At 33.0% G+C, this 17,281-nt stretch overlaps 1 protein-coding gene across 10 annotated transcripts in view; it reads right to left on the bottom strand.

The window, feature by feature from the left end:
• KDM6A (lysine demethylase 6A) overlaps positions 1-17,281 on the bottom strand; it is a 197,075-nt gene that overhangs the window by 46,027 nt on the left and 133,767 nt on the right. For 5 of the 10 annotated variants that reach the window (XM_039851562.1, XM_039851570.1, XM_039851563.1 and 2 more), the window contains 9 exons: positions 15,682-15,775; positions 12,831-12,957; positions 8,021-8,119; positions 7,657-7,876; positions 6,969-7,103; positions 6,365-6,520; positions 5,717-5,812; positions 4,448-4,549; positions 3,384-3,779 (listed from right to left, as the gene is read on the bottom strand). In XM_039851562.1, coding sequence (XP_039707496.1) covers positions 3,384-3,779; positions 4,448-4,549; positions 5,717-5,812; positions 6,365-6,520; positions 6,969-7,103; positions 7,657-7,876; positions 8,021-8,119; positions 12,831-12,957; positions 15,682-15,775 — 1,425 coding nt within the window. The remainder of the gene's footprint in view (positions 1-3,383; positions 3,780-4,447; positions 4,550-5,716; positions 5,813-6,364; positions 6,521-6,968; positions 7,104-7,656; positions 7,877-8,020; positions 8,120-12,830; positions 12,958-15,681; positions 15,776-17,281) is intronic. The other 5 variants (XM_039851566.1, XM_039851565.1, XM_039851564.1 and 2 more) reach the window with 5 other exon arrangements.

Raw genomic sequence — 17,281 nt, 5'->3', positions numbered from 1 at the left:
ACTGGCCATGAGGGGCCCACAAAGCAAGGGCTGGGACTCTCTGCTACTTAGTATTCAGTCATGTACAGAGGCCTCGTATCCTATAAACTGAGGGTTCTTTCACTAGAATTATATTTTTAAAGGACAGCAAAATTCCAAAGTAGGGTTTACAGAATAGTCACTAAAAATCTCAGCAATTAAGCCAGCCAGGAAATTAGACATAATAAAGAATAATAGAATAAGTTACGATCATAACAAAGGTTCTCATTTATTAACTGCCAATTATGCCTTAGCATTATAGGCATTCTAACAAAAATCCTTTAATGTTTAAAGACACTGAACCCCCCAAATCCCATCCTCTCACCTTTTTTAACAATTCTCTCCTCTTCCTCCTGTGTTAATTTCTCCCTCTCTACTGAAGTTTTCCTATTAGCTTTCACCCATCTTAAATTTAAAACAAAAAACAACTCTTAATCTCAATTTCCCCTTTAGTTATCTGTTTCTCTCCTTCTCTTTTATGTCATGGTCTATGAGAATGACAACCCTGGCATTGTGCAATGTGTAGCCCACATAACTAACTATAAGTATCTGTGCTGAAATTGTCTACTCTTATTTCTAATTTTTCTCCTTCCATTTTATGGTAACTCCAACTACAATTAAGCCTTTACCCCCACCAATCCACTGAAATCGCTCTTATCCAAATGTCAGCAAATCTTTTCTATAATGGATCAGATAGAAAATCTTTCAGGCTTTGTGCGCCACACAGTCTCTTATACATTTTTTTTTCTTTTTTTAACAACTCTTTAAAAATGCAAAAACCATTAGTTCATGGTTGTGGGGTGTATTTGGCCTGTAGCCTGTAGTTTCCTGACCCCAGCAATGTCGCCAAATAGCTCAGATGGTCAATTTCCACTCCTCACCTTACTTGACCTATGTACCTATGTGCATTATTTGATTTACACATTGATCACACTCTCCTCTCCTTGAAAGACTTTCTTCACTTGGTTTCCAGGGCATTATTCACATTCTTCTGGATCTCGCATCACCCAGTAGATCATTCCTACTCTAATTTAGTCTTCTTTGCTAGTTCAATTTCCTGACCTATTGCACTAGAATGTCCCAAGGCTGTCTTGCTTTCTCTTATTTTCTCAATCCACTCTCACTCACACCCTCTTGGTGATCTCATCTAGTCTCATCTATTCTTCTAGGTGGTCAGACTAATCTAGACTCCTCGTTCTCACACCCCATTCCATCTGCTAATCCTGTTGGTTCTACCTTCCAAATACAGTTGACCCTTGAACAACACAGATTTGAACTGCACAGGTCCTCTTACACACAAATTTTTAAAAATACTATAAATGTATTTTCTCTTCCTTATGATAATCTTAATAACATTTTCTTTTCCCTAGCTTATTCTTTAATATAGTATATAATGTATATAACATACAAATGTATTAATCAACTGTTATCAGTAAGGCTTCTGGTCAGCAGTAGGCTATTAGTAGTTAAACTTTGGAAGAGTCAAAGGTTATAGGTGAATTTTTGACCCTGTGGGGGTTAGCAGCCCTAACCCCCGCACTGTTCAAGGGTCAACTGTAGAAACAAAAGATGACCAGCTCTACCACTGCCAATCTGGGTCAAGCCACCACCATCTCTCTTCATCTGGATTATATAGCTTAATATCCAAACTGTTCACATCATTTCTACTTTTGCCTCCTTTAGTCTATCCAGAGTACCAGAGAGGAGCTAGATAAAAACTAAGATCACATCACTTATCCACTCAAAATCCCTCTATTGCTTTCCATTTAACTCAGAATAAAATCCAACATCCTTACAATGGCCTACAAAGCTGAAAATGATTTACTAGCATGTTTCCAGGTGGACCACATCTACTTTTCTTCTCACCTTTTGCTAGCTGCTCAGCCAAGCTCAGCAATTCCTTACCACCTTGATTTTCCTCAAATATGCAAAACTCTTGCCTTAGGGCCTATTGCTTCTTGCTGCCCCCGCAGATCTGGACCACTCTTATCACACATATCTTCAGAGCTCACTTCTCTAACTCTTTCAGGTCTTTATTCAAATGTCACCTTCCAGTGAAGCCTTCCCTGACTTTCCTATTATAACTGTAAATCCTCTATCACCAATCTCTAGTATTTTCCAGCTTCCTTTTCTAATATATTTTTCCATAGAACTAATCATATCATTACCTAATATTCTTACATGTAATGCTTATTTATTGTCTGTTTACCTATATGAATTAAGACATTTTTGTGTTTTCTTTGTTAAGTTATCCCCAGAACCTTGAATAGGACATGGACATAGTAGGTATTCAATATTTCTTTAAGAATGAATAAAACTACTAATCACACTAAAAGACCACTTCAAGGTTAAACTTAAGTCTTAGAAAAGGAACTTATCTCAATTTTATCAATAACATAAGGCTAACCAGCAGTAAGTTAAATATTTCTTATAGTAGACCAATAAAAGTACAAGTAATTTGGCAATATGTATTGGCAACATTTTTTAAAATGCTGACTCTTTGACCCACTTTGAAGCACCTGCTCAATGGAAATAATCCAAAATATAGGAAAAACTATGTTCATAAATAATCAGAAGTAAAAATTCAGAAATTAAATGTTTAACATGACCTATTGAGTTAAATATGGCACACATCTTTGATAAAAATAATGTTCATGAAATCCACTATTGTTTTGAAAACTTACTGGTTCTACTTTACCTTTAAGACAAATTAGGCAATCTTCACCTCGTTCAGCCTATTTCACCCTCCCCTGTTAATCTACAATTATATGTGCTCATAATCTATACTATAGGCACACTTTACCAGCCTTCTCCTCTCCCAAATTCTAACTTCTGAATACTCTAAAATCTTGGTTATGTGTCCTCCTAGGTACTCTTATAGCACTTGTCCACAAAAGTCACACTTTAAAGTAATTTATAATAACTGCTTCTTTAATGGTCTTTTTCTCCTACTAAATTGACTACCTACCACATAGCTTGGCACCCGATCTTAAGCAGGCCAAATACATGGAGAAATGAACTAGGTTACATTACAGAAATGCTTACAATGCCATTGTAAATAAACAGTGGGTTTTGGGGTATTACATGATCTAATTTTCCTTTGGAATTTTCCAAGATTATCTGTATATAAATTTTATGTTGGAAAAAAAATATATACTGCAGTATATATATATATATATATATATATATATATATAGATATATATATATATAAATGGTATACAGTAATAGCATTGTAGTACTACTGTAAGATGCTTATAAAACCAGTTCCTCAAACTTTTATTTCATCTTCTCTTAAAATGCATAAAACCAAATAGAGACAACTATTATGTGAGAAGCCGACAAGGCAGCTAGTCCTTCTATTACCTGAGTGGAGTTAGACAGTTGGTTTTTCCACGGCTCCTCTGCGCTGCTGGTCAGGTTTGTGCGGTTATGAGGTAGAGTGAGTGCGTTTCGCTGCGGGTAAGGCACGTTTCCATTACTTCCACTTCTTGTTATGTGATTATTGCCTATCAAAATAGTGTCTGTACTTCCCAGCGTTCTTGATGTGCTACTGGAAACCTGGCCTGCAGAAAAGGGTCCATTGGCCAAAGGCTGCCCAGGGCAGGCAGGACGGACTCCAGGCTGAGAGACGCTAGGCACTCTGGTCAGAGCAAGCTGTGGCTGCTGGCCAGAGACTGAGTTTGTAGGCAGTGATGAGTCAGCTGTTGGCCCATTAGGAATTCCAGTAGATCGTACCTGTGCAACTCCTGTTTGTCTCATCTGTTGAAAAACAAATGAAAAATAAATGCTGCTTGTGTGGCCCACAGGAGAAAAGAATGAGAATATGAAAGTTAACCAAATAATCTCTGATTTTACCTAACATTTAATTTCTCTAGGTTGAAAAATACACACCTTAAAAACTACAAAAACTGTGATTGTTTATATTTAGATTAGCTTCCTCAGAAAAGTAGAAATCTGCTTCATTTTTAAAAAATATCTCTTTAGTAATGACAAAAGGAAGTAGCTGAATATTATGGAAAGTGACTGGAATTTATAGGTCTTTTTGCCAGTCACAAAATAGGGGACCTCAAAATTTCATTCTATTACATTTATATACTAGATCCTCCAAATTAAACAAACACTAAAGAACTCCACCTCTGTTTAGAATAGCTTGTTTAATATTAAATACTACAAACGAAACTTTAAAATACATACAAAATAGCATATAAATAATCAAATACCAAGTCTTGTGTTCAAATTAAATTTGTAGCTATTCTGTTCCTAAAAATCTCTGCCCGTTATTAGTTTTTCAAGAAGCACAGATTATTAACTTCTACAAATACTGAGAGAAAGCAGAAGTGGGCAAGAACACGCTCTAAAATGATGTTCCAGTCAATAAAAATACTCGAAATGCTAAAAATTTTAGGGGAAATAAATTCTATACACACTTGGTGTTGCTGCATTAAGACAAACTGACTTTCCAGCTGTTCCAGCATCAGTTTCTGTGCTGGATTTAAATTATTTCTATTTGCACGAAGCTGTTCCAAGTGCTAGAAGAAGAAGAAAAGAAGAAAAAAAGAATATAGTCAAAGACATATCTAAGAAACAAGCTCAAGCTCACTATTCTAAGCAATCTTTCCCTGAAATGACTAGATAAACTCAGAATCACTCTCTAGTCAAGAAACTGATTTCTGACCAATAGCAAGCAATCCCAAGATGAAGTCTTTTAAGAAGTCTGAGACAGTTAAGAAATAAACATTCAAACAAAATAAAACAAAAAAAAACCCTCACAGATACAGAGAATAGATTGGCGGTTACCAGAGGGAAAGGGGGCTAGGGGTCAAAATGGGTGAAAAGAGTTAATGGTGAAAGATGGTAACTAGATTTCTAGCAGTGATCACTTTGTAGTGCATACACATGTCAAATTACACTGTTGTATACCTGAAACATGTTATATGCCAATTTTATCTCGATTTAAAAAAGTGATAAAAAAATAAATATTCAACTGAAGGTTTACTGCAATATGACCTTTGAGATAAATGAGCATGAAATTTTACTCATTAATACAGTATTTTTCAGTATTCAAACAGAGAGCTCTATAAGCTTAAAGATGTATTGTGACAACTACACTCAAAGCAGTACTGTTTGGAATAGGAAAAGTTTGAAGACAACTTGACTGCCTAAAACTACTGATCTGCTTCAATAAAGCTGTGACATCTACATAAAGAAATATGCCATAGCCATAAAGAAACAAGGAAGCTCTTTATATACTGACATGAAATGGTCTGTAAAAGAGATTATTAACAATATATAAAGCATTCTACTATTTGTATAAAAAAGGAGAAAAATAATATATGAGAGAAGAGGGAGACATATTTCCTTGTACATGCACATTATCTCTAGAAAGATTAACTACTAACACTGGTTGTTTGTTAGGAGGGCAACTGAGTGGATAGGGCCAGGAGTTGAAAAGAGAATTTACTGTATATACCGTATATTCATACTGATGCAGTTTGAAGCATGTGAATGAATATACTATCTGATTAAAAATAAATTAAAAAATAAGAATTATCTCTATTAATCTGGTAAATGTGGGTTCATTTTACTTATGTGCCTATTAAGTTTACTGCTATTCAACTTTAAGAATACTTTTAAAAGTTAAAGCTTACTGCCTCTACTCTTTTTTTGACAATCTGTCAAAAACATATCTTACATACCTGTAATTTCTGTGGTGTCAAACACCATGAATGAGTTTGTTGCTGTACTGGAGGATGTGACACTGCATGGCCACTACTCCAATTATCAGAAGTATTCTGAGAAGAATTGATAAAAAAATAATTAAAGAATATTTGGTGAAATGTACAGTTAACAATAATGATTAATGGAAGCCAAATTACTATGATTGGAATATTTACATATAAAAGATGTTATGACATTAACTTCTTTTTTAAAAAATTTACATGCATAAATATGGAAAATTATAAATTTTTAAAATTTTGATTCTTTAATAAGCCACCCAAAAAGGCCCACCCCTAAACTATGGCCCAAATGGCTAGCCTAAATATCACACTGTCCACTAGATCCAACATTTAATTTATTTCAATGTCAGGAGAAAGTGATGATGAAAAGTGTTTTGAGATCTTAACGGCAGGGTGATGAATAAAAAATGATTTGATGAATGCAAACTTATCCCTACTTTATATATTTAATATGGTACTAAGAACTTGGAATGGAAAAACTCAACCCTTTCACTCTTTGATGTCCACAGATTTAAAATAAAGGACAGGAGATGTTCAAACTGCACAAGTTCAGAGCAGTTGAAGTTTCTTTTTTGACAGGATTTTCTATTTCTCTAAAATATATACCTTTGTTGGACTAGATGTTCTTTTCCTCTTGGCAGGACTGGACAGGTCATCTACTTGGCTAGAAGGAATCATGTGTAGTGGCAAGGATTGCTGTGAAATTGGTGTTTGACTGAGGCCTAATACAGGTTCAGTATTTGGATGATGAGGTTTACATGCCTAAGAATCACAGAAGGAAGACAAAAATAGGGTTCTATATATTCTTAATTCATTCCTTCACATTATAAAAACTTTAAAAGCTGCATACTTTTCAAAGCTATGTGGACATCGCTGATTGCAATTATTAAAAATCAAAATCAAATGAATCATCAATGGAGGAATGTGTACCTTCCTTTAAAAAACTTCCTTTAAAAATTAAACAAACCACTGCAGCATTATTTTAAGAAATCTTCAAAATCATAAAAATGCACAAAGGTTCTAAATGGCACCCCAAAATTTCTTCCCATATCAGAGGGAGTTTTATTTTGATCTAGATTCCCTTTGCAATTAAATCAAAAGGCTTTTCATTAATAAAAGCCTCCTGTGCTTAGTAAAATATACTTGACCACTACAGATTGAAAAGAACCCTTAAAGCTGGGCACCTGCAGAACATAACCCAACTTCTCACCTGCTGTGCTGTGTTCATGGCACCCTGCCTGGAGGTAAGCTCTGCGGGGATTGGTAGGCTCCATGCCTCCTCAATACTAGGAAGTAATTTAGTTTTATTCTGTAGACTACCTTGTGGAAGGTTACACAACTGAGCCTAGGAAAAATTATGTAAAAAGCAAATTTAACACAAGCCTACTTGAGTAAGAGCAAGTCCACTAAATCTTCCTAAATGCTATAACTAATTGTTTTTAAAAGAAAATAGATTCTTAATTTGGGGTTTCAGAAAGATACTGAGTATAAAGAGGGTAACCAGAATATAAACCTTTGTGAGAATTAAAACAAAGCAGAGCTCTGTTTTTAAGAGTTCTCATAGCTGTCTTCTCATGAAACTCCAAGCAAGAGTGAAAGACAGTGTTTGTGTTCTTTCCTCTAAAATGCTATGACAACTTAAAAATGTAGACAGTACATAGAAAAAATTATGTAAATTAATATGCATCAACAGAGTAAATGTGCAAAAGAGCATCTTTTAAAATACTGTATATCTTACTTAAAATGAAAAAATAATATTACAAGCTATGGTATGTTTACAAAATATGGAAAACAAATTATAGACATCAAAACACAACTAGACAAACTTTCCAACCACCCTCCTCCTGCCTGTCATGGGGAAACATGCCTTTAAAAAAACTGCTATTTAAAAAATTTACCTGTAAATACTTAATGCGTGCTGCAAGTGCAGAGGTATTACTACAACTTTTGCTTCTGGTTGCATTTAAGTAGCATTTAATGGCATCCTGAGGCTGGTTACAGGATTCGTAGAGTGTGCCTAGGTCCATCCAGGCTGCAGCATGGCCATGGTCCAATTGTACAGCACAAATATAGGCCTGTAAAGCATCCATAGGCTGATTTTGCTGCTGATATAGCACACTGGAACGAGAAATTAAGAAAAAAACAAGTCGACAAAGAACTGCGTAACTTCATAACATGATATAAACTGCAAAGTACATTATATGTGATGCAACTATCTTTGTGTATCAATTATAATGCCATTATTTTTATACGAAGTCTTACCCTATTGAACACCATGTATCTGCACTTGCTTCTGATTTATCAATAGACTGCCTGTAAGATATAAAGGCATCCTGAACTTTCCCAATACTTGAATAGCACCTGAGAGGGAAGGGAAAAATCAAGAAACTACCATTAATACTGATTACTTTGCTGAAAGGATGAAGTATATGTCAAAGCAAATGAAAATAACCTAAAAAGCTAAAATATTTATGCCAATGTGTACATATAATTATACTGTACATTATAATTAACCCTTCAATAAACTATATTATAGTCTATCTTATAGGTGCTAAAGCATGCTACATTAATGAACACTATTAAAATAATTAAAGGTCATATCACTTCAGTATCTATAATACGGAGAGTTGAACACACACATACACACACATCACTCATATAACTTGATCTCTGGTTTTCTATTTGGTAAGAATATAAAGTTAAAAATCAAGAAAACCTTTCTATGTTGGTAAGACTTGCTGAATCGGATTTCAATTCTCCTTTCCTAAATAACAAGAGCAATAATTCTTTAATTCGTAAAAAAATAGAAACATGAGACACTTAATATTAAGCTACCTATCAAGAATAGTAAGAGTGGCAAGGTATGATTACAATTTCAAGGACCTAACTTTTTTTTAATGCAGGTATACCTAATGGATACACAGAAGAGCAGCTAAAATTATAAATATAAAAATTAACTTCCTAGTGCTTGGCACTACAGAAAAAAGAAAACGGAAAGGAAAAAAAAGTAAGAAAAAGAAAACTCAGTCCATCTTCAAGGAGCTTACAATTTAATTAAGGATTGAAGAAGCATTATAAATGTCACAATGCCATATTAAATGGCTAGCACAGATAATAACTGGTCTGGGAAATGTGAGGCAGGAGATACCACAATACACACTACAGGATTTAGGAAAGGCAAGAAAAGGAAGGGTAAAAGTAAGAGATTTGAATATGTGTACATGCATATTATATTGTTCAGATCAGGGATTCCTAATTATTAGCCAGTTTACGGCAATGTGACCAAGCAAACAAAATGGAAAAATAACATATACATACATACATACATACATACATACATACATACATACATACATAAAGTTTCCCACTAAACTAATTAATATTTGTACTGTAATTAACTTATTTTGAAATATTATTGGCCGAATAAACAGCAAAGAAAATTTTTTAAATCTTTACTTGCCCAAATACCGTGTTTTAATCCTCATAACTATTCTTTGAAATTTTACTGATTAATGTAATCCAAAAGTCTGGGAACCACTGATTCAGGCAGAGAAGACGACAGAAGGCATTTCAAAATGTTGTTTGGACAGTATGAGCAAAACTAAATGTATATAAGTTAACACAGATACAAAGAGTAGAGAGTTTTAAATCCAGCCCAAGAATACCCTCATGTTTGTTCTTCTAACAAGGAGAATGATGTGATGAAAGGACTTTACAGGAATATTAAACGGCTAACAACAGACCAGGTTAAAATGATAGGAGTGTGTATTGTATGTAGCTGTATGTAGCTACACACTACCACCTCCACAGCTCTCAATAAACCAAAGGCTAATAAAAACTTTGTGATAGATTGATTAGATATTCATTGGGGGGGGGTGGCAAATAGGGTTATAACTTAATTTTAAGCCTGATTAAATGGAGAGAAACAATGGTGAATTTTCACTGGCAAAAATAAAAGGAGAAGGAACCGGTTTGGGGAAGAATATGATGAATGAGATTTGAAATATGTTGATTTGACATGAAGTGAGGACATTAAAATGGGTAATGTTACATAAAGAATAGGAGATGTGGTCCTGGAGTTTAATACCTTTGAGTGTTGAAATCTAGATTTGGAATTCATCCATGTGGAAGAGAGGGTATAAGAACATAGGACACCTACAAGGGAGAGGTAAAAATAAGCCTAAAGAATCACTAATCTTGTAGACTGGGCAATATAAGAAATGTCAGTGACAGAAACAGAGAAGGCAGTGTCAGAGAACGTCTGCAAACTGTCTTATGAGGTGAATATAAAGAAGAGATTGTTAACAATGCCAAACACGGACAGACACCACAAAGGGAATGCTTAAAAGAGAGCAGAAAACTTGCTGTTTGTTGTTGTTATATCAAAGCAAACTCTCAAATTTATAGACAAATTTGTCTAACCACTGGGAGGAATAAGCAGTAATCCCCCAAACCAATGTTTTCACATTCCAGTGCTACCAAGTGAAAGTAGGAAACCAACGTACCCAAACACAGACGTCACTTGAACTGTCAACTACTTTTCCTCTAATAAAACTTAACTAGGTTCACCTAAGACAGATTTGTGTAATTGAAAAAGCACTGGGTGAACCTAGGATCTAATCCTTGCTCTGGTTAGTTAACTGGGTGACTGTGACCTTGGACAAAACATTTATTCCTCTGAACTCACTTTCTACATCTGTAAAATGACAGGGTTTACAGGGTGAACTAGGTGATCTACCTAGTCGCTCCCAGCTCTAACATTCTATAGTTCTCTGATAACACAGTCAACGATTGGTGCTAGTGTAACAGCATTACCACATTACATACACTTTCATTATGATATACATATGCCAAATGGCGACCAAATTCAATCTTCAACAAAGACCTGAATGCAGAGGTAAGTAATAAAAAGACTAAGAAATATTATGGCCATCAAATCCCATTCTTGCTTACTGATGTCTTCCTTCAGAGCTTTAATAACTTCTAAAATAGAGTTTATAAAACTTTTCTCACCAAAAAAAAACACATTAGAAGCATCGCATTAAAAGATAGTGACAGAGGATAAAAAAAGTAAACATCAAAAGAAATCTAAAACAGTTCTTAAATTATATTATTACAGATAAAAAATAAAGAACGTCGAACATGATAATCTCAATTCCAAAACAAGTTAAATTCCGGTAATTATCCATTATTTGAGAAGTCAGTAAAGTATGTTATACATTTGGAAAATTTTATCCAAAAAGATTCAAATAAAAAAAGCATCTCAGTGGTTTAAAAATATAAAATCAGTTAACTGGAAAAAATCTCCAGTGGAATACTGCTGAGCTGAAAATTACAACATTACTAAAATAGTAATTTTATATGCTTCGTTATATAGTAATTTTTTATGCTTAGAATAAAAAAAAAAACCCTCATATTAAAAAGACATCCACAAGATTGTATTGTATTAAACTGCTCATCTTTACCTTAGATCAAAAGGAAAATACTTTTTGGCACACATTCCTTTTAATTTATATTAAAAGAAAATATCATATACAAATGTTGACACTAGAGGCAATGAATGACTGGGCAACCCCTACTTCCGAGTATTAGATCTCTTTTCCAGTCACTGTATGAAGCCTCCCACTGTGCTAGCTCCAAACGCAAATGGTGTTTAATCAATTCATTTACTGATTAGCCAGTTTGCTAAGCAAGATACAAAGATGGTATGATCCAGTTTCTGCTCCCAAATATCTTTAGTGAAAGAGAAAGGGAAAGTTTGAACTTTCAAGCTTTCTAATGAACAACCTAAACTAAACAATTTTACAAGACTAGGAACAAATAACACTTTGCTAAATGTAAAGGAAAAATGAAATCATACAAAAATGCTAATTTAATGTGATTATATGGCAAACTCACCCTAATATTCCTAAAATTACACCTAAAATATATTTAAAATTCTCAAAATATATTCTTAAAATAAAAGAAAAATAGGATAATTTCAAAAGAACTCATATATAGAGTGGGAAGGTGCCTAACAGATAATCTAATCCAGGGCTTATCAACCTCAGCATTATTGACATTTTGAGCCAGTTAATCTTTTTATTGTAGAGGGCTGTGCCACAAGATACCAGGAGCATTCCTAATAGTTGTGATGACCAAAATATCTCCTCCTAAAATAATGAAATATCCCCTATGGGGCAAAATACCCTCCCCCACCATTAAGAACCACTGATCTAATACAGTCCTCTTATTTAATAGGTTAAAAAAAAAATTAAAGCCTCAAAAGGTTTAACTGTACTATCCATGATTCCATAAATAGTAGACTAGCCAAGAATTAAATCCAAGCCGCTCAGTTCCTAGTGCATAGATCTTTCCACCATACCATAAAAGCTAAAACCAATGAGGAACTAAATACAATCTGATGATGATCCAAAAATACAATCTATCAGATATACATACATAAGATCTATTTCAGAGAATCACTAAACACAATTCAGACATTCAAAGTACAGAGAAAAGTTTACAAACTTGCAGGAAACTATTTTCACTATTTTCATTACATGACATTTCTGCTTTCCAAAAAAATCCTATAATGTATCCATTTTCTCACTGTAAGATTTCAAGAACTTTGATTAGACCTACTATTACTCAAGTATGTCCATTCTAAGGTATACATCATTAATCAAAATTATAAATAGCAAGATTTCCATTGGCTATTGGTAGTCACCAGGCAGAATGAGAAATTCTCTTTTCTGTTAAATAGACATATAAAGCATTAAAAATCAGAAGAAAAGGCATTTAAATACTTGAATGAAGAATTACTATCTGATAAGACTATTTAAAAACCAGCAATAATTCAAGTCAAATGAAAATCCTATAAGCAAAATAAGAAATGTCCTGGTAGACCAGATTATGCTGTGAGAAAACCACCAACTACTACATTAAGATTTCTTTCACTTTTTAACTTCCAGAAATCTTTGAATGGGAAAATACACTGAACAGATTATAAATGTAAACTAGCATTTTAGATTATAATTCAAAACTTTTAGCTGAAATAAAAGCAAAACTTAAGTGTCAGGTTAAGTCTCACCTTCCGAGAAAATACCAGGACTGGCCAGAATTAGGATCTGCTTCCAAGGACTTTTGGAGATACTGAATAGCATAGCTTTCCTTGGTGGCTTTATCTCCCAGGAGATCTACAGTGTGATGCATCCAACCTATAGTAAATGATTTAAAATATTTACCTAAATGGTTTAATTGTTCTTCCATTTTTGAGAATATCAAACAGAAAACAAACAAGTAAAAATACTCTTTTTAGTCAATTTATTCATTTAGTTTGGTATACACATCAAATTACCAATTCTGGCCATAAGAAAGCTTGTTTCTCACAGAAAGGTACAAAGCTATGAAAAACTTTTACTCCAGAAAAATTAAGACAATTTTAAGTAGTGACTTAACACAAACTATAGTTCCTAATTCTGCTATTTGAAAAAATCCCAAATTATGAAACAAAAAATATAAAGATGTTAAATTTAATTCACTGTTCCACATAAAAATTTATGTGCATTTTAAGAATCTCCAAGACAGTCTATTAACTCAATGTTTATTTCCAAGAAATAAATATAGGCTACATAATCAATGTTACTTCAGAGTAAAACAAACACATATCCTACATTATTGGCACCGACCACATATATTCACAACTTATATAAAATAAAAACTATAAAGTATTTGATAGTTTAAAAAAATCCAAAGCTAAAAGAAAGTATATTCAAGTGATGCAAATAAGAATGATACAAAATGGGTACTACAAACGTTTTATAAATATACTGCACAATCCCACTTATATATGGAATCTACAAATACATAGGAACAGGGAATAGAACCGTCGTTACCAGGAAAAGGGAGGTGGGGGAAAGAGAGATGTTGATCAAAGGTTACAAAGCTGCAGTTATACAGGATGAATAAATCTAGAGAGCTACTGCAGAGCAGAATGACTATAATTAATAATACTGTAATGTGTACTGAAAACTTGCTAGTAGATTTAAGGTGCTCCCACCACACACAAAAACAAACAGTAACTATGAGAGATGAATATATTGGTTAGCTTGACTGTAGTAATCATTTCGCTATGTACTGGTATATTAAAATAATACTATGTTGTACACCTTAAAAAATACAATTTTCATTATGGATGGATGGATGGATGGATGGATGGATGGATGGATGGATGGATAGATAGATAGATAGATGGTTACATAAGCAATCAGAAGTTTGGATCAGGGAATAGTGTATTCTAAGCCTTCAAGACACACAAATAATTTGGTTTAATTTGCCAGGGAATCCCATTTCAGTTGTGGGTCAATTCAAGTGCATAAAATCAACTCTTTTCTTTGTGTGTAGACTATAGTATATATAACGAATAAGAACCCTTACTTTCTGACATTATTTTATAGTTGCTGTGCTCCAAAAGACAACTTTAAGGAGATTGAGTTAAAGTGTTTTATGGAAATATAAGCCAATCACGTTTATTCATTTGTTCCTCCCTTATCTCTCCTGCAACAATTAAGAACAGAATCTAGAGCAGCAGGCTCTAAAAGGAGCTGTTTATCCAGCAGGGACAAGCAAGTAGAAAGGATTGATGTGCAGGCATAAATTAGACTCAATTAGGGGAAGTATTTTTCCTTTGAAACCATGAAAAGTTTACATATACACTCTGAAACATGGTAAGCCAATACCAAAGAGGACAAGGGATTCAGACATAATTAAAACAAAAACTATTTCAATCATTTCTTAAATTTAAAAGGTGTATGCATTTTTGCTATTGATGTCTTCTTCACAGCAGCTAAAATGCATAAAAACTTAATTATAAATAATGTGGATAAAAAAACAGTTCGTATTCAAATATTAGCTGAATGAGTAAGCTATCTATTCTAAAGGCATTACTTTGTTCTTTTTACTTAAGAATTAACACAAAAACTTTTTTATTGTACCAATAAACTTGTTTTCATTTAAAAATATAAATTCACATTATTCAAATAATATATATAAAGCATTAAAAACAAATACTTAAATACTTCTACAATTTTTAAAAGTATGGATAACTCAAGTAAAATTCTAACCAAAGACTAAATTAAAAACAAAACTAAAAACAAAAGTTTTATATGAAGGCAATGTATTTATTTTGTATAATCAATCACACAATATATAATAATATCACAAAGGTAAGTGACAAAATCTAACCTTAAATGATCTAAAGATTAAATAGTCACGTGCATATTATTATGTTGATTAAAAATTAAGAATACATTAGTTGCCTAAATCAAAAGCAAGTAAACAAAAGCTGAAAATAAAACAATAAACCCAAATACCAAATACAGACAAGAAACTTGACACAATAACTAAGCAACAAAATTAAATGTTACAGAACTCCATTACTATCTTCTTGGTGATAGTGACACATTATATCCAAATGGCTACATTCCTTTATCTTCAACATTATAACAGAACTGCATGTGTACAGAAATAACAGTGTTAGATAGTCGACAATTTTTAAATAAAATGTTTTAGTTAATATTGATAGAGCTATGAAAGCAAGCTTACCAACCACAAAGTGACTTTAGACAAATCACTTAACTTCACTGAGTGCTAAGCATAATCTGGCATAAAGAAAGTATTCGATATCTCTTGCCCATGGGTTAAGTACTAGAGAATAATTTTGAGAATTTAAAAGGAATAGCTGCACTAAAGAATTGTAATGAGATGGATTGTGAGATGGACAATGCTTGGCAAAAGGTGGAAATAGGTTAGGTTCAGATTAATTCTATCAACTCTGGGCAAAAGATGGAAAGGAACAGGATACATGAGCCAAGTATCTGTCATCTCTGATATGTAAAAAACATAAAGTACTTATAATACACTAAAGGTTTATTATTACATACCTAACTGTTGTAAGACAGTTGCTTTTACTTGTGTAGATAGATTTTCTGTCTGCAAAAGTTGTTCATAAGCTTCCTTTGCAGAATGATACTTTCTCTAAAGATAAGGAAAAAGATTTAAAAAAAAATAAAATTAAAGCAGCAGATCGTATACATTAATGTTTACACAATACTGAAACTTTAAACATATTTTTAAACAAACTGAAAGAAAAAGTGCCAATTCCATTACCAAATGTTCCTATAACACTAGACAGTTGTGGTTAATAGATCATGCTTCAGAGTACCTAAAAAACCAGTAAAACATTCACTATAACAAAGCAACACCAAAATATGACTTTTTAAGAATTCCCCAAATCTCAATCAGTTAAAAAGAAAATTGTCTCAACCTTTTCAATAGCATAAATGAATCCAACTTTATTTATTTTAGTAACACTGATGAAGCCAGAGAAGTATTCTACCTCCAAGTACATAATCTGCCTAGAAATACCAAGTTCCTAAGCAACTTATTATTAACAGTAAAAGGCATGCTAAAAACACTTTACAAAATTAAAGTGCAATAGCAATTAAAAATCTAAATTTAAAAAATATAGTTACTGGCGTATAAAAAAAATTTTATGAAAAAATTTATAATACATATGATTTTAAAGACACCAAATATCCCATATAGTTACATCTAACAATTTTTGTACTATTTAATGTTCCACAGGCAAATCTCTAAATGAAACCATTTACCCAGTTCTCTCCCTAAAAGTACTAACATGACTGAAACCCATTATTATTATAGTTGTAAAGCTTAAGACAACTAAAAAAAAAAAGGAAACGGAAAAGCCAACAAAGAAAAACCGTTAAAATATACTCAGCAGAACAATGGATTGACGTGGCTTTTATTCATGTCACCAATACACAGCTGCCTGAGCAAACAAAATTTTTGTCAAAAAACAGTGGGTATAGACACAATACTAGCTGTGTAAACCTCAGGCAATTCACTTAAACTATGATTCAACATCCATAAGATAGAGGCAATGACTGATTTTTCTACCTAGAGTTCTTCTAAGAATCAAATAAGTAAAAAGCTATAGAAACAATTAAGGAGCTCTATGAATACAGTATGTCAGCATGAAGAAGATTTGAAAGAAGTGTCCATTGAGATTAACAGTAGTTATTACATGAATGTTCATTCATCAGCAAAATTAATTCCCCATAAACATTAATCTGGTGTGAAAAAGTCAATTAGACAGTTATTGAAGGATAGGGACTGAGTTACTTAACTCAATTCCTACAACTTATATTTACTGAATACTTAGTACATAACAGGAACTGCTAGGACTACAGTTTAGTGAAGAACACAGATAGAAAAGCAAACAAAACCTATTATATTGTGTACAATAACATGATATTTCCTGAAGGAAGAAAGAACACAAGTAAAGTTTAGAGTACTAGCAAGCTGGGCAGAAAATACAGAGACAATCAGACACAATTTCACAAAGATCTTCCTAAACCATGTTAAAGACTAGACTGTAACTTAAGACAATGGCGTACCACTGAAATGAGTTAAAGCAATATGATTGGATTTATATTTCAGGAAAACCACTTTATGGAAGTA

The sequence above is a fragment of the Pteropus medius genome, unplaced genomic scaffold (genome assembly GCF_902729225.1).
Source record: "Pteropus medius unplaced genomic scaffold, Ma_sr-lr_union100, whole genome shotgun sequence".
Classification (NCBI taxonomy): domain Eukaryota; kingdom Metazoa; phylum Chordata; class Mammalia; order Chiroptera; family Pteropodidae; genus Pteropus; species Pteropus medius.
The sequence above is the reverse complement of the archived record's forward strand: the minus strand, read 5'-3'. Positions and strand labels throughout refer to the sequence as shown.